Raw genomic sequence first — 18,859 nt, forward strand, 5'->3', positions numbered from 1 at the left:
TACTGAGGTCCTCCTGACAACATACCCAGATTGTGTCTCCTCACTCTACAGAGAAGCACTGAGGCTGGGAAGCCTCTCCAAAGCTCTTGGAGTAGGTGAAGGGAGCTCGCTCACTGCTGTGGAACCAACGAGTACAATAGGGTTTCTTGCAGCTTCGCTGGGATTGGCATAGGGTGTTGGGGAGTCCGTTGGTGGATTTTTACCATTTGTTTTTGGATTTGTAATGTCTTACTCATTGTTAGGAAGAATTTTGGTCCAAATTGGATGTTGGGTACTATATTTATTGAATATTGTCTAAATCCTATGAATTAAAATGGCAATTCTGGGTGCAATCAATTAGCTAATTTCTCAGATCAAATTATTTATCAATAAAATAATGTTGTAGGAATGCATGCCTTATCGGTTTCTAACTACAGAAATGATTTCAGAACAATCTTAGTGGGCGTCAGGGCTTGCTGAAATGACATGGAATGACTCACATGACAATGTCCGCTCACTGTTTTGCTGCTCCCAAACGTAAAGCTTTGGTGATTCACATTTAATTCAAGGAGGTTTCACGAGCAAAACCCTTTATTGATCGGCTTGGCTACTTGGCGAATGCATTGGGAAGCTATGCTTGGTTTTTAAGCAAATGAAACAAAAAGCATTTGTTTTTTTATATTTCTAAATATGAGGTTCACAGGCACAAAAAGCACATGGGCACTGGGCGCCATTGGCCGGATAGGCTGCGTTTCCATTCTCAAAATCCATGCCATTACCAACTGTGTTACCGCTGGTCTTAAAACTCCCCATTTGCGATGCCTGAAATATGCACATTGGTGCATTTAAGGACACAGCTCAGATATTGTCACCCCTCCCACCTGATGTAAGACAAATGCAATGGTTTCCTGTCATGTTTCTTAAAAGTGACACAGTAAATAATATCACATTATGTATCCATGTAATCAGTAGACTTCAGGGAACACTTAATTTAAAAAAATACAAAATCAAAATTTGACTGCGATTTCTTAAGGTTTTTCATCATTGTTGCGATCATAAAGGAAAAAACAAAATTCCATATGGTTTTGGTTGCTGATTTAAATAATTTCCCCAAACCAATACATATATTTTAAGCTATTTTGAGGCCACATAGATCCAACTCAGGAGAAGCCATGAACCAAACCAAATGCAGATAAATGCATTTTCACGATTGACCTATACGGGGCTCAAAGCCCGACCTTAGGCTTTGATGAAATGGCACTTTTTTTTTTACAAGTATGCCAATTTTAATACCAAAGTGAACAATGTGGTCTTTTTTTGGAGTTTATAACCTGGACTAATAGTGAATATACTGTATTATTATCTGCATGTAGACCTACAGTCCTTCCTAACATGGATTGAACATCCAAACGTTCTTTATCTGCAGGGTCAGGGAGTAACTGATTGCATGTAATCTGATTACAAAAAAATAACTGTAATCGGTTACGTTACCAGCAAAAATATTGTAATCGGATTACAGATACTTTTGAAAAACTAGATGATTACTTCATGGATTACTTTTAAATTCAGAAAGGATGCTTGCAAAAAAAATACATTATGGCAGCTTTCTGCTTTCTCAATGACATTCAATTCAGCATTGAAAAAAGACACACGTTTAAGTTTGTTCCACCTGAGCGAGTCTGACCACAAGACAGAGACCACTATGATGACACACCAAATGCGTTTGATGAATCCTTTTTTTGTCTTCTTCTAATGCCTCTTAAGGGGAAAGCAATCCAAAAGTAACAAAGTAATCAGATTTGGGGTAATCCAAAAATTAAGTTACTGATTACAATTTTGGACAGGTAACTAGTAACTGTAACGAATGACATTTAGAAAGTAACCTACCCAACTCTGCATATCTGATTTGGGATTCCACCCCTTTCCCCCCTCCACAGCTCCAGACAACAACCCTGAGGATGTGAGGAGTGAGTCTACAGACCCAGACACCCTGGTCATCACATGGGAGGTAAGACTCTTTCTTATGTTAGACTGTTCTGTCACCTTTTACATGAATGTTCCACCGAAAATGGAAAATGTGTTCATTAAAAAAGAATTGGAGAAAAACGTTGAAAAGGCAGAAAATGGCTAAACTTGTGTACCTGAAGCTCATCCCAAAAGGGGATTGTGTGTACTCACATTCTGATTGGCTCCTGTCCCGGTCTGTCACTCTGTCACAGGAAATGGACAGGCGTGTGTTCAACGGACCGGAGTTCCACTACAAGGTGTTCTGGAGGAGGGTAGTAGGTGACGGCCCCACCTGGCACTATAATGTCACCACTGAGCCACCGTACATCGTTACTGAAGTGGGCAACTTCTCAGCCTTCGAGATCAAAGTACAGGCTGTCAATCAGAAAGGGGAGGGACCTGAGCCAGACCCTGTCATTGGCTACTCCGGAGAGAATGGTGAGATGTTGTTTTAGAATTCTGTCTTTCTTTAATGATCTCTCTTTCTTTCTCTCTCTCCCATCTATCTTTCTTTCTTTATCACTCTCTCTGACTCTCTCACAGACTCTCTATATATCTCTTTATCTTCTCTCTTTCTGTCTCTTCCTCTTTCTCTGTTCTTTCTCCTCTCTGTCTTTCTCTCTCCCTCTCCCTCTATCCCCTACTCTCTCTTTCTCTCGATCTCTCAATTCAATTCAAGGGGCTTTATTGGCATGGGAAACATATGTTAACATTGCCAAAGCAAGTCAATTAGATTTATATACAAAAGTGAAATAAACAATAAAAATGACCGTAAACATTACACTCACAGTGTAATATCTAATCAAGTCTCTCTCTGCCCTCTTTTTCTCTCCCTCTCGTTCCTGTTCTCGTTCTCTCTCTTGTTCTCTCTCTCCTCTTTATCTCCCACTAATGACTATCAATTAGTCTATTGTGTTTAGGCCTACTGGTAAACAGTACAATAATAAGCATTCAAGTGATTATGATGCTAAGCAAGATAATGGCTCTCTCGTTTCCCTCCCTCCCTCCCTCCCTCCCTCCCTCCCTCCCTACAGTCCCCCTGGAGGCTCCTATGGATGTGGGTGTTGTGCTGCTCAACAGTACAGCCATCAGGGTAACATGGGCAGCAGTGGACAGAGATACTGTCAGAGGACACCTACTGGGATACAAGGTACTTGCAGGTCATTCATTGTTTGTGTCCAGCTCTGGCACTCGGTGGTTACGTTTTTCTCATTTTCACCCATGACCCCTGTAACCTCTTCCCTACTATGTGTGTCAGATAAACATCATAAACATTACATTATGGTTACATAGAGCCTTATAACCCATTATAACCTCTTCCCTCCGGGATTTTCCTGACGAGGTTTGGCTCTAGGTGCCACTACCCGGGGCCACACACATCACACATTATGAACATGACATTATAGCTACATAAAGCTACATAGAGCATTATTAACCCATTATAACTTCTTCTATCCACCAGATCCACCTGACAAGGTTCGGCTCCAGGGGCCACCACCGGGGCCGGAGGGCCAGAGAGCCAGAGAGCAGCATGGTGGTGGAGACAGGGGCCAACGAGGAGAAGAGGGTCCTGGGGGGCCTTAGACCCTACTCCCACTACGCCCTCACAGTCACTGTGTTCAACAGCAAGGGAGAGGGGCCCCCCTCCGACCCACCCCTGTCCTTCAGTACCGACGAAGGAGGTGAGAGAAAGAAGGGAGAGGGAGAAAGAGAGTGGGTGGGGTGAAAGAAAGGAGAGGGAGGGAGGGGGGAGGTGGAAGGGAGGTGGTGGAGGGAGAGGAGGGGAGGGTGGCATTTTGAGTGAGAGGTAAATGGAGCAGAAGGAGAGATGAGGGAGGGAGATGGGAAAGAATGGATAGATGAAATAGAAAAAAGGTCAAATAAAGCAAAGTGCCATTACATTTGTGGGGGATGAAAAGATCACAAAAAGAGATACTTAAACTAAATACAAGAATGGCCTTTGATGCGTGAGTAATGGAGACAGATAAAGATAGCGTGCGCTGCAGTGGAAGCATATATAATCAAGCCTGTCTGTGTCCCTGTCAGCTCCTGGCCCCCCCATGTCTCTCCACCTGGAAAGCCCTGCAGAGACAGAGATGACCCTTCACTGGACCCCCCCTGCTCAGCCCAACGGGGTTCTCAAAGGATACCTGCTGCAGTATCAACAGAGTGGGTATCTTTCTTTACCTCTCCCTCTTTCTGTATATCTTTCTATCTTTGTCGTCTATGGTACCTATACCTCCATCTGCACCTTCATTGTATATGCTTCTCTGTCTTGTAAAAGACGATAATGCATCTTGACGAGTCAATAGCCATCTTGTCACTGAGCATCGGTGACACTGACATATTGTTGATGTATCACCAGTCACTACTGGAGATGGCTAGTGGTAATACTATCAATCAATCAATCAATCAATAATTAGCCGTCCATACTTCAGACTCAGAGCATCAATGCTAAATCAACATCCGTTAGTCTAATTCAGAGACAAACTTCAAATGTTGTAGATTAAGTCCAAGGTAGTCTCTCCGCCGACATATATTTTCCCGCTTTGAGACCGCATGCGACTCTAAATCAGAGACAAACCTAGAACATAGTTGATGGACCGTGATTGATTGACTGTTCCTCGATCTCTTTTTGTAGTCGTGGAGAGTGATGACAGCCCGGTGCAGGTGGAGACCATAGACGACCACACGCTGACCAAACTGACCCTGAAGCAGCTGGACCCCAAGAGCCGTTACCGCTTCTACCTGAGGGGGCGCACCTCGGCCGGGGACGGAGAGCCCATAACAAGGGAGGGCGCCACCACGCTGGACGGAGGTAGAACTGCAGGAGGATTAGAATTAGATCCATTTTTCTTCTTTATTGTCCATGCCATGTGGAATTTTGTCATCGGCTTCCCAAACATAAAAACAGACATTAAAACATTCTGTTTACTGATGTGTTTATCACAATGTAGTTACATTGTGGAGTATTAGGGGTTAAGAAATATTATTACACTGAGTTGGTTAACACTAACAGGATGTGGCTCCGTTTGTTGGTGCAAAACTGATCATTTGAAATTGTGAAGGAGGGTAAGAGAGAATATAATTACCCCTTCTCAACCCGTTCCAGCTCCTCCGTCCAACATCAGCTTGGCTGTAGGTGAGAAGTCTGTTAACCTGAGCTGGGTGCCAGGCCAGAGACACAGGAGTGTGGGCTTCCAGGTCCAGTACCTCAACAAGAACAGTAAGCTACCAGCCGACCAACAGTATGGCTGTGGGAAAACCAAACACATTTGTCATTTCTTTCACTCCCCTGTCTGTAAGCCATAAAAAAATATATACACTACCGTTCAAAAGTTTGGGGTCACATAGAAATGTGACCCCAAACCAGAATAGAAAGAGGAGTGGGAGGCCCTGGTGCACAACTGAGCAAGAGGACAAGTACATTAGAGTGTTTAGTTTGAGAAACTATAGAAGGACGGGCTCATTGTATTGGCTGGAATGGGATAAATGGAACGGAGTCAAACGTGGTTTCTATATGTTTGATGTGTTTGAAACCGTTCCGTGTATTCCATTTCAGCCTTTACTATGATCCCGTTCTCCCTCCTCACAAGTCCTCAACTGGCAGCTTCATTAAACAGTACCCGCAAAACACCAGTCTCAACGTCAACAGTGAAGAGGCGACTCAGGGATGCTGGCCTCTAGGCAGAGTTGCAAAGAAAAAGCCATATCTCAGACTGGCCAATAAAAAGAAAAGATTAAGATGGGCAAGAGAACACAGACACTGGACAGAGGAACTCTGCCAAGAAGGCCAGCATCCTGGAGTCGCCTCTTCACTGTTGACGTTGAGACTAGTGTTTTGTGGGTACTATTTAATGAAGCTGCCAGTTGAAGACTTGTGAAGCGTCTGTTTCTCAAACTAGACACTAATGTACTTGTCCTCTTGCTCAGTAGTGCACCGGGGCCTCCCACTCCTCTTTCTATTCTGGATAGAGCCAGTTTGCTCTGTTCTGTGAAGGGAGTAGTACACAGCGTTGTACGAAATCTTCAGTTTCTTGGCAATTTCTCACATGGAATAGCCTTCATTTCTCAGAACAAGAATAGACTGATGAGTTTCAAAAGAAAGTTATTTGTTTCTGGCCATTTTGAGCCTGTAATTGAACCCACAAATGCTGATGCTCCAGATACTCAACTAGTCTAAAGAAGGCTAGTTTTATTGCTTCTTTAATCAGAACAACAGTTTTCAGCTTTGCTAACATAATTGCAAAATGGTTTTCTAATGACCAATTAGCCTTATAAAATGATAAACTTGGATTAGCTAACACAACGTGCATTGGAACACAGGAGTGATGGTTGCTGATAATGGGCCAATGTAGATATTCCATAAAAAATCTGCCGTTTCCAGCTACAATAGTCATTTACAACATTAACAACGTCTACACTGTATTTCTGATCATTTTTATGTTATTTTAATGGACAAATTTTTATGGACAAATGTGCTTTTCTTTCAAAAACAAGGACATTTCTTAGTGACTCCGAACTTTTGAACGGTGGTGTATATATTTTGTGTATTTTCATGTGTGAACCACCCTCTCATTTTTACTGAATAAATTCATAGAAGGAATAGAATAAACAAATAAATGTTTTATTTTGTCTCCAGGCGGTGGAAAGTGGAAGCAGTCTGAGAAGCTGAACTCGTCCCAGTCATTCTACCAGCTGAAGGGTCTGACCCCAGGATCACAGTACCGGCTCAGATTCACCTTCAGCAACAACACCTTCTGGGAGACGGAGATCAGGACCGAGGGAGCAGGTAGACCTACACACACCTAGATACACACCTAAATACACACATGATTCACTTTCAACAATAACACCTTCTGAGATCAGAACCGAGGGAGCAGGTAGACCTACACACACCTAGATACACACCTAAATACACACCGTACACATGATTCACTTTCAACAATAACACCTTCTGAGATCAGAACCGAGGGAGCAGGTAGTAAGAAAACACACACACAATGACGCAGGCAGGCACACCAGAGGGGGCTGGTGGGAGGAGCTAGAGAAGGACGGGCTCATTGTATTGGCTGGAATGGGATAAATGGAACGGAGTCAAACGTGGTTTCTATATGTTTGATGTGTTTGAAACCGTTCCATGTATTCCATTTCAGCCTTTACTATGAGCCCGTCCTCCTATAGCTCCTCCCACCAGCCTCCCCTGACACACCCTCCTCTGGGCCCACTGCTGCGTCTGACAGCAGCCCTCTGCTGCAGCTCTATCGGTGTGAAGAGCTTTTTTGTTTAAATGTCCTAGATGAACGAGACTAAATGGCAAAGCTTTCAGCCACTAAATGAAATGCTCCATTAGTGGTATTTGTTTGGGGCATATTGGACTGTATTGCCTACATCTCTAGTGTAATGTCTGTTAGGTTAAGTGTGTGTGTGTGTGTGTGTGTGTGTGTGTGTGTGTGTGTGTGTGTGTGTGTGTGTGTGTGTGTGTGTGTGTGTCGACTGAGCCCCCGTGTGTAAGCTACAGATCCACTCTCTCTCTTCTTAATCTCTTCTCTTCCTTTCATCCTTTCTTTCATCCCCATCCCCCATCCCTCTCTCTCCGATCCCTCCCTCCCTGCTCTCTCGCTCTCTCTTCTCTCTCTCTCTCTCTCTCTCTCTCTCGCTCGCTCTCTTTCTCTGTGTAGGAGTGGTGGATGTGCAGACAGGCTTTGCTACTCAGGGCTGGTTCATTGGGCTCGTGAGCGCCATCGTGCTGTTGCTGCTGGTACTGCTCATCCTCTGCTTCATCAAGAGGAGCAAGGGGGGAAAGTATTCAGGTAGGTCTAAATATAGCAACATGCACCAGACAAATGGAGAGTACTGAGTAAAGAAAAGGGTCTGAACACTGATGTAAATGTGATTTTTCCGTTTTTTTGTTATAAATTTGCAACATTTTCTAAAAAACAGTTTTTTTCAGTGTCATTATGGGGTATTGTGTGTAGATTGATGAGGGACAAAACAATTGAATCTATTTTAGAATAAGGCTGTAAAGTAGCAAAATGTGGAAAACATCAAGGGGTCTGAATACTTTCTGAATGCACTGTATATTGTAGAATGTAGTTTGTAACAACTCTCATATATAAGAATAGGACGTTTTAAAATGCTACATATGCTAGATTGTTTGTGAGAAACCATACATGTCAGGCAGTTTGTAACAAATGTTATTTTTCTATTATTTTATTGAACCTTTATTTTGACAGTGACAAAATGTGGAGAACGAGGCAACTCAGGTTCAATACTTCAACAGCAAAGTTCGATAAGAGGGAAGTTTATGAAGTAGGGCCTTGTAAACAAAAAAGGGAGTAATGTAGAGATCTACAGGGTTTTAGCGAAGTTGTTATGAGAATTATGTTCTCAATGTTCATAAACTGAACTTCAATTAAACTACTCGGTCTGTTACCAAGAATTTACAAGGTTCTTATTAAAATGAAACAGACAGAGGCCAGTCTACAATAGTCAGAATGTTTATTTACGAGAGCTCTGCCCATCCTTACATGTACATTGGTTTATATACCTCTCATTTCATCATAACTGTCCCTCCTCCTCTAAGACAATGACAATATAGTTCACAAGTCTTCTCCTTCTCATACATTGTCTGCCACCTGTTATACAATCTACTACAAGTCCAAGGTTTCTCCCCTCCCTGGTTGGGGAGACTTCCTTCCCTGTTATCAGTTCCACAGTGGTCACAAGTTGTCTGCCATAGTTCCTTGCCTGCTAACAGTCCCTCTTTCTTATGGACAAACATTATTTATCATTATACAGAGACAGGATAAGATTCTGTTAGTTATAGTTCTACGTTAAATGTATACATCATTTAGTCATTATTCATAAAATTCATAACAGAAGTCCAGGCAAATCTTTTGATACAGGATACAGTGATGAGTAACAAAATGAAGGGCACTATGGTGGATGGCATCCAAAGGTTTATGAGTAGTAACAGCTGCACTTTGATAAATAATATCACCATAATCAAGAACAGATTAAAAAGGTTGACTGAATAATCTGCTTCCCACTGAAAAAGCTAACTTTAAATCCTAGCTTCTTAACCAGCTCATCTATATGTTTTTTAAATGTTAAATCCATATCAATCCAAATGCCTAGTTTACATACACTTAGGTTGGAGTCATTAAAACTCATTTTTCAACCACTCCGAAGATTTCTTGTTAACAAACTATAGTTTTGGCAAGTCGGTTAGGACATCTATTTTGTGCATGACACAAGTAATTTTTCAAACAATTGTTTACAGACAACTGTATCACAGTTCCAGTGGGTCAGAAGTTTACATACACTAAGTTGACTGTGCCTTTAAACAGCTTGGAAAATTCCAGAAAATTATGTCATGGCTTTAGAAGCTTCTGATAGGCTAATTGACATCATTTGACTCAATTGGAGGTGTACCTGTGGATGTATTTCAAGGCCTACAAACTCAGTGCCTCTTTGCTTGACATCATGGGAAAATCAAAAGAAGTCAGCCAAGTCCTTGGGAGCAATTTCCAAACGCCTGAAGGTACCACGGTCATCTGTACAAACAATAGTACGCAAGTATAAACACCATGGGACCACGCAGCCGTCATACCGCTCAGGAAGGAGACGCGTTCTGTCTCCTAGAGATGGACGTATTTTGGTGTGAAAAGTGCAAATCAATCCCAGAACAACTGCAAAGGACCTTGTAAAGATGCTGGAGGAAACAGGTACAAAAGTATCTATATCCAGGGTAAAACGAGTCCTATATCGACATAACCTGAAAGGCCGCTCAGCAAGGAAGAAGCCACTGCTCCAAAATCGCCATAAAAAAGCCAGACTACGGTTTGCAACTGCACATGGGGACAAAGATCATACTTTTTGGAGAAATGTCCTCTGGTCTGATGAAACATAAATAGAACTGTTTGACCATAATGACCATCGTGATGTTTGGAGGAAAAAGGGGGAGGCTTGCAAGCCGAAGACCATCCCAACTGTGAAGCACTGGGGTGGCAGCATCATGTTGTGGGGGTGCTTTGCTGCAGGAGGGACTGGTGCACTTCACAAAATATATGGCATCATGAGGAAGGACAATTATGTGGATATATTGAAGCAACATCTCAAGACATCAGTCAGGAAGTTAAAGCTTGGTCGCAAATGGGTCTTCCAAATAGACAATGACCCCAAGCATACTATCAAAGTTGTGGCAAAATGGCTTAAGGACAACAAAGTCAAAGTATTGGAGTGGCTATCACAAAGCCCAGACCTCAATGCTATAGAAAATTTGTGGGCAGAACTGAAAAAGCGTGTGCGAGCAAGGAGGCCTACAAACCTGACTCAGTTACACCAACTCCGTCAGGAGGAATGGGCTACAATTCACCCAACTTATTGTGGGAAGCTTGTGGAAGGCTACCTGAAACGTTTGACCGAAGTTAAACAATTTAAAGGCAAATCTACCAAATTGAGTGTGTGGAAACTTCTGACCCACGGAAATGTGATGAAAGAAATAAAAGCTGAAATATATCATTCTCTCTACTATTATTCTGACATTTCACATTCTTAAAATAAAGTGGTGATCCTAACTAACCTAAGACAGGGAATTTTGACTAGGATTAAATGTCAGGAATTGTGTAAAACTGAGTTTAAATCTATTTGGCTAAGGTGTATGTAAACTTCTGACTTCAACTGAATATGCGGGAACACATTTGATTGGAGAACCATCTAATGAGTGAACATTTAGTTCATTTGAAACATTCTTATGAGAGTTTGCCCGTTTTAACCTCAAGTTTTAAAACAAGGGATTCCTGCATAGCTATAAAATATGACTTTAGTTTTGACACAGCCAGATCAACAGTCGGGGTGTCATGGAAATTAGCACAAGGGACTCAAAGTCCCAGACCACATAGACAATTCCCAGAAATGCCTGTAGACAGCTGTCGGTGGGGCTTCTCTACCCTCACTCAGTAGTCCCAGACTACTCTAGTCTCCCAGAGACCATGGTACCTTTCTAGTAGTCCCAGGCTACAGTGGTCCCAGACCACATAGACGTCATTTTATTTTTATGTTTATTGGTTTTATTATTTATTATTATTTTTATACAAATTCATTTAAATTGACAACTGAAATCAGTTGACATGTCCCTCAATTGTTAACGGATGATGTGTCTCCTCCTGGGCAGCTCGCAGTAAGGATCTGAGCAGGTCCTCGTCGTCTTTTGGTCAGACGGGAATTTCCCTCACGCTTTATAAAATGCGCCATCGGTTTTCCTCGCAGACCCTCACTGGAAAGCTCCGCAGGCAGAATCAATCATCTAGTTCACTGTGACGCCAAATTGTAGTGGAAATGACCACAAGGGACTCAAAGTCAAGCTTAAATGAATCAGTCTTTGTTATCAGCAAGCTGGAGAGATTCCAGCAAACTTAATGCACCATAGTACATGTCGGTTGGGAGCTTCGCCGGGGCAGTCTCATTAGTTCTCTTATATACTGCTTACACAGACAAGTTATATTTGCATGATTTAGCTTATTCATAATTAATTCATTCTTAACGTTTGGTTCCTGTATGTGACCGACCAATACATCACAAGGCTTCTTCTCTCCAAGCTGAGACCTTGAAACTGAGATATCCCTTTTGGTTCCCGGGACAATGTTCCCGGGTGTACTAGCAATTGGTCTGAGGAGGAGGTCCCAGTCACCTGCACGAACCAAGATAGAGGGAGAGGAGATGCTGTGTACAATTCAGTGCTATCTCTTCAGACAACTACATTTTCCCTCACAGGGGCAACAGCATACATAATAGTATCATCCGCATATAGATGAAGTTCCATTTTTACAGATTGACCAATGGTGTTTACATAAATAGTGTTCATTTATGTACTTCAAGAAATTCAGACTTAACCCTATCCATCACGATAGCCTGAGTTCTGTCACCAAGATAATCATGAAGGCGTCAGAGCTCAGGCGCATCGAGGACACCTTTTTCAATGTTATAGCATGATCAACAGTATCAAAAGCTTTTTACAGGTCCACAAACAAAGCATTTTTTACATTTTAGTCATTTAGCATACACTCTTATCCAGAGTGACTTACTGTAGTGAGTGCATACATTTTCATATGTGTTTGTGCTGGTCCCCTGTGGGAATCAAACCCACAACCCTGGCTTTGCAAGTGCCATGCTTTACCAACTGAGCCACAAGCAGCACATTTCAGTTTAGTGTCTAAAACATTGACAACTAAAGTGGTTGCTGTAATTGTGCTACGCCCAGCCCTGATTGATTTACATTCAAAATACATTTCTCAGATAAAAGAGAGCAAAGTTGTACGTTTAGCAAGGATTCGAGAATCGTAGTTAGACAAGGAAGCCCTGAAATGGGGCGACAGTGATTAAGATCACTACTATCTTGTCCTAATGGAGTGGCAGCACAAGAGCTGATTTCCATACATTTGGAATATTTCCTGATAACAATGTATAAAAAAACGAAAGGGTTATTGAGCCAACCATAATGGGCGCTGCACACTTAACCAAACCAGGATCCGATCTGTCGGCCCCTGTGGATTTCCTGTCTATTGCTAGCAAAGCATCGAGGACTTATTTTTCTGTAAATAGTTGATCATTCAGCAAGTTTCCCCTATCAGCAACCAGCCCAATATCATTAAGAATAGGCTTAGAAGTTCACATACACAGTATCAGTCAAACAAATGATACGTAGCAGACCAGGTAGCTCTACAAAACCACAACACATATCCTCCTGAGTGCTAGTTCACTGCCTAGCCAGTATCTGTCATTACCAAACCCTCAGCCAGCTACTAGCTTAGAGAGGAGCATCTACTGATTAATGAACAGATACTGAAATGCAATAATCTCTCTCTTTCTCTCTCAGTCAAAGATAAGGAGGAGGGTCAGGTAGACTCTGAGGCGCGCCCTATGAAGGATGAAACATTCGGAGAGTACAGGTTGGTCTGTCTAATCAGATTATATATTGATTGTTATACATTGATCATTTATTAATATATCTTTACTAACTCAAGCCTGCTGATCATTTAATCATTTCATATTAGCACAGAGTTAAAAGGATAGTTCACCCAAGTTACAAAATGACATATTGGTTTCCTTACCCTGTAAGCAGACTTTGGAAAAGGTAAGACAGCAATCCAGGTTTTGGCTTTGTTTACCTGGTTGCTGTCACCAAAAGCTTACCTTAAACCCAATGCAAGTCATTATCCTCCAAAATTGCATGTTTTAAGTGTCATGCCGAAATCAACATGATTGCTTGGATTCCCTGATTGAAAAGATAATAGTATGTTTTTATCCCAACATCTTGTGTTCATTATGCCGACCCTCTTTCCCCTAATGCTTGCCCCTGCTTTGCCAGATCTCTAGAAAGGTATGCTGTAAGGTGCTCTACTGTGCATGCAGCCTCTGCTACTTATTTGAAATAGTGAATGTTTCTTGTAGAGGCCCCACCTATTTCTCCTCTCCTTTTGCCCAATATCCCTCCTGTGGCAACGTGATACAATACAGAACCTTGGTATGTCAACCATCCACAGATAGTGACAATCTCTCCCTCTACCTACCACCTCCTCTATCTCTGTCTTTTCTTCACCCATCTCTCTCTCTCGCTCTCTATCTTTCTCTCTCCCCCTCCCTCTCTCCATCTCTCTTTCCATCCATCCATCCTATAGCGATAACGAGGAGAAGCGGACAGCCAGCCAGCCGTCTCTGTGTGATGAGAGCAAGCTGTGTACCAGTGAGGACAACCTGGATGGCTACAACAACGGCAGCAGTGCTGTCACCGAGGTGAACATGGAGGATTCCCTGGTCAGCCAGTACAGCCGGCCCAGCGAAGCCACCCCGGACCCGGGTACACTGCAGGACAGCTCCCCCCTCAACCCCACCGCCACCACCCCAACACCCACCAACAACGGCCTGCCCAACTCGGCGGCCATCTTAGATTAGACAAAAGTAAAATGCAGCCATTTTAGATTTAAGGTTACTAAGGCAACAGGACTGTCTGTCAGACCAAAACATATCTGTCAACAACATGTCAATGATACAAACATGCCCACAGCCCACACCCTTCTAGCTATCTATAATACATGGGTTTATCTACTCGACTGACTTTTCCATCGATAAGCTCACTGACTATATGATCAATATACTACTGACCATTTAGATACATCTGTTGTTCAATAGGGGAGAGTGGGGTAAGTTGAGCTATGTTTTACATTCACAATCACCCAGTCATTGGAACTATAGCATTCTTTCTAACAAAGATATCTACATATATTTGAAGATGTGTCTCCCTGGAAATAATCCAAATTAAATCACATGACAGTTTTGAAAACAGCTTGTCCCAAAAAAATTGCTCCACCATTTCCTGTTTGCAAAAATTGAATAGTTCGCATAATTTCAGTTTCTGCGACAAACCAAATCAAAATGGAAAACATTTCAACTCTACAGTATATCTGACATGGTACAGGTGTCTTCTTTTTTGTAAGCTCAGAACCATGTGTGTGAGGTGTATACTTTGTTTCAATGTGGGTTACTGCTCACAAGAGACACTCTGTGTGACCCTGATTTAGCCCACTTAAGCATATTTTAACACAGGCTTAACACCTAACAAACACTTTGTACTATTTTAACACTTTTAACATCGTTCTTGCATTATGCCTGGGAAGAAAACACTTGAATTTGCTCAACATGCCATTGGTTCAACCATGGCTCAACTTACCCCAAGGCAAACATTTTGACTATATTAGCCCACATAGCAACAATGATGCACTTTCATGCTATGTTTAGGACCTCATATTGAATCTTATAGAGACCCCAAATTATGTATAAAACCATCTTTAAATTATTTACTTTGGTTTAGACGGAAGCATCATGAAACCTTTAACACAATAAATTCATTTGACTTGGTGAAAATAATTTTTGGGGACCTAACTTGCTTACCACTTTTTCCATGTGCTTTCATCCTTCACACACTCGATGAAATTGTGACCTCTTCCTAAATATTTGGTCAAAGTATACATTTTTGGTGTGGTTTCCTAAAAACAAAGGCGGCTCAACTTACCTCTTTGGCTCAACTTACCCCACTCACCCCTAATGTTATCTCTCCATCTGACAGACTGGACTATTTGACCAAAGGAGTGTCCTTCTTGATAAGACAGGCCGACTGACGTGACAGACAGACAGACCCACCTCAGCCTAAAGATGTCCTGTGACCCGTCTTTCTCTATGTAGTTTACAACATACCTGAGTGACAGACCTTCATATCTCGTGACTCCCCCACTCTTTCTCTCTCACCCTCTATCAAATCATTGTCATATTGGACTGGGAGAGAGCGAATTATAAAAACGATGCTAGGAAGAGAAGCCAATGTAATTTCAGGTATGATGGTACACAGACATGAAGGGAAGATGTGGATACATGGAAGGGAATGATTGACAGACAGAGGCTTGTGGGAGGATACAGACAGCGCAAGCTAATGTGGGTTACAAATGGCAAGTCTTATAGATGTTTATTACTTTCACCTTTTTATATTATTTGCCATGATTTAAATCTCTACATCCACTTTTTTATGTCTTCGACAGTTGGCAACATAATTTTTTATGATTAATTTATTTTTCTACTAACTTTTTGAATACAAAAAGTCAACATTGTTTTGCTTTGTATTTTCTCATTTAAAAAAAAAGAATATATTGTTTTATAGATCATTTGCATATATGAGGTGATTCATATTTAGATTTTTTTTCTACATATTTCTACATAAATCAAGATAATCATAATTTTACCCTAGCCAGGTTTTCATAGTAAATGAATTGGGTGAAAATGCTGTATAGCAGTAAGCAAATCGGTGTATTTTTGTGCATTACATCTATCTATCTAGCCATATACAGTATTATAGATACAGTATGTATGTACATGTTCATTATGAGTTCCAGTGCCTACTGGCCCTCTATACAGAGCACCAGATTACATGCTTACTCTAGTCTATTCTACTTTACTCTCGCCTTTTCACCACAAGTGTGATGTCATTATTGGTATGATAATGTAATTTATGTGTAGACCTCTTTGTGTACTAGCTTTCTGTATTTGTTCTATCTGTGTCTCTTTCTACGGTGTATTAAACTATGTCCGCTGTTAAACGTTATCTTTCCCATACCTCTTCATGTCATAGTATAACATAATACTATTGCACACTGTAATGTGTGGTAGGAAGCAGTATTTCTACATATTTACAGTTAGCAGGGAGTGAAATACACAAACATACACACACACACACACACTCACTATTCCTTTCATGCCCTGAACAATGCACGCTGTCAATCCAAAACAGGATTACCTGATTGGCAGATTGGGATGAAAGGCAAACGTGTAGATTGGTTGCTTTTTGCATCTAACGTATAGATTGCATTCTTTGTTGGCATGGGTAGAAATAATATTTACATGCCAAAAACCCTTCTTTTTGAATTAGACAATGACAAGAATCATGACATAAGCATTTAGAGATAAGGAGAACAGAGGTATTGGTACGGATAAAAGAGAAGAGACTAGAAAGAGAGAGCTTTTTAAATGTCACTCTGAATGTAAATACAACCCAAAAGATTGTGTTATTTAGCAATGAGTTTGTTTGATACAAGTGTGTGGGTTTTAAAACTCTGTCTTAAGTTTACTTCAAATGTTGCAAGTAGTTTTATTGTATTTTTTTGTAATGAACCTATGAATTCATATTTTTCCTGTATTGACAACTGATTACAGTGATTTGACTGTTTTAGAAAAATCGTTAATAGATAAGCAAAATATAAACAAAAAGGCAAAAAAAATAATATCCTCCCACCATTCCTTAAATGTTGCAAAACAAGAAAAAAAAGAAAAACACATTTTTACATCAATAGTAGAAAGTGCGCACGTGAAATTTGGTTCTGAGTGCCGAGATTACATCAGTAGCTTTTGTTGTTTTAGAATATACAGTAGAATCAATACCAACCCATTGAAAGCTGAGGTTAAACTTATGTTAATGGTCATCATGTCCATCAAGTTTTCCTGGCTTGTAAGGGGCACTTCGCCTTCATTTTTTTGTGTCCCTTTAAGCATTACAGTACAGTGAGTATCTGTGTTGAGAGAGTCTATGTTTGTGTCCCAAATGGCACCCTATTCCCTAGCCAAAATAATGTACTATATAGGGAATAGGGTCCCATTGCGGACACTCATCGTGCTGAGGCCATGTGATGATGAGGACGGGAGGGAGGGAGGCAGTGAGCTAGTTTGTGATGAAGCACCACAGGGAGTATATGCAATGTGCTGGCTCTGCCCTCACTGCTCACCCCACTCAAACTAGCCTACAGTCTACCCAGAGACAGACCCGGGTTCAAATAAGTTTCATTTTCTTTCAGAGGAGAGTTTGATTGAGCCTGCCTGGATTGCAAGATGGGCGGAGACAACGGTTTGCACTTTTGGGGCCACTCTATTGGGTCCATTATGCCAGAAGCACAGCTTAAGTAATTGAGAAAAAACAAACACTATTTGAACCCAGGTCCGACTGCAAGCCAAGCTATCATCCACTGTTACTGTTCAGTGAGTCCCAGGGAAATGGGATAGAGAAAAGGGATTGTCTCTGGCTTGGCAGAAAGGCAATAGGTGCATCCGCATTGGCACCCTATTCCTTATACAGTGGATATGTACACTATATAGGGAATAGGGTGCCAATTCAGACGCAGCCAGTGAGTCTGACATAATGAGAGGTTTGAGTGAGCTCAGCTCCCTGTAGTTTGCTGTTACAGACACACTCAGGACAAAAAAAAATCAATTTCAGAAATCTATTTTCATACAGAATGATAATATTATGATAAAATGAAATAATATGCCAATTATTCTCTCATAACTATGGATTGTGTCTCAAATGGCATCTTATTCCCTATGTAGTGCACTACTTATGACCAGAGCCATATGGGCCCGGTGTTCAGGGATATCACTATGGGCCCTGGTCATAAGTAATGCACTATAGAGTGCCATTTGAGACGCAGCCTATCTCGCTGCTAACCATCTGTGCTAGTCATGGTGTGATGTCAGTAGTGTCAGGGTAAGTGATAGCTTGAATGAATGAGTTGGGGAATAAGTGAACTACTGAACACACAGATACTCACTCTACTGCCTGCCTTTCTAGCTATCTCTGCTTTTGATTTTTCATGTGGTCAGTGAGGGGATCGTCTAAGCCAGGTTTAGTGCTAGCATTTCTTACTTTCCCCTCTGTTACTTTCATTTCCATTTTTTTATACTTAAATTAAAAATAAAAAGTGAATTTTAATTGCATATAGAAGAGAATGATAGCATCAGCTTCATTAAGGTACAAAATGTATACATTTACAGTCATGGTGGAGGGATAGAAGGCGGGAGGGATGGAGGGAGGGGACGGATACTGTGTATTTCACTGCCTGAGGGGAGACCGAGTCCCTCTGTGTGGTATGTTTGGTCCCTCTGTGTGGGGGGAGTCCCTCTGTGTGGTGTGTTTGGGGTCCCATTAGCACAATGGAACTGGGGGATTGGTGGGTACAGTAGTGTATTGGTAGTCTGGTCCCAGATCTGTTTGTGCTGTATGGCCAACTCCTATGGTCGATATCATGCTAAAGTCATAGGAGTTGTTAAGACAGCACAACCAGATCTGTGAACGGGCTAGTGTGTTCCTGCTAATTGGTTGAGACGGAAGTGGAGCGGGTTGAGGGTTGGTTGGTCAGGGAGGTGGTCACTGTGTGGAGTGGAGTTGTACTATATGTTATGGGTCCAATGACATTGTAACGATCTGCATTATGAATCAGCCACTTGTAACTAAATATGTGACAATGAATTAAATAAAGAACCTTGGACTAATCGGAAC

At 41.6% G+C, this 18,859-nt stretch overlaps 1 protein-coding gene across 5 annotated transcripts in view; it reads left to right on the forward strand.

Moving 5' to 3' along the window:
* Positions 1–18,855, forward strand: part of LOC120061010 (neural cell adhesion molecule L1-like) — a 106,039-nt gene extending 87,184 nt beyond the window's left edge. For all 5 annotated transcript variants that reach the window (XM_039010489.1, XM_039010490.1, XM_039010488.1 and 2 more), the window contains 11 exons: positions 1,917–1,987; positions 2,199–2,424; positions 3,021–3,136; positions 3,449–3,668; positions 4,033–4,155; positions 4,628–4,804; positions 5,099–5,212; positions 6,629–6,778; positions 7,668–7,799; positions 12,866–12,938; positions 13,668–18,855. In XM_039010489.1, the coding sequence (XP_038866417.1) occupies positions 1,917–1,987; positions 2,199–2,424; positions 3,021–3,136; positions 3,449–3,668; positions 4,033–4,155; positions 4,628–4,804; positions 5,099–5,212; positions 6,629–6,778; positions 7,668–7,799; positions 12,866–12,938; positions 13,668–13,941 (1,676 nt within the window). In that variant the 3' untranslated portion in view covers positions 13,942–18,855. The remainder of the gene's footprint in view (positions 1–1,916; positions 1,988–2,198; positions 2,425–3,020; positions 3,137–3,448; positions 3,669–4,032; positions 4,156–4,627; positions 4,805–5,098; positions 5,213–6,628; positions 6,779–7,667; positions 7,800–12,865; positions 12,939–13,667) is intronic.
* The last annotated feature ends 4 nt before the right edge of the window (positions 18,856–18,859 follow it).

This window comes from Salvelinus namaycush, chromosome 16 (genome assembly GCF_016432855.1).
Source record: "Salvelinus namaycush isolate Seneca chromosome 16, SaNama_1.0, whole genome shotgun sequence".
Classification (NCBI taxonomy): domain Eukaryota; kingdom Metazoa; phylum Chordata; class Actinopteri; order Salmoniformes; family Salmonidae; genus Salvelinus; species Salvelinus namaycush.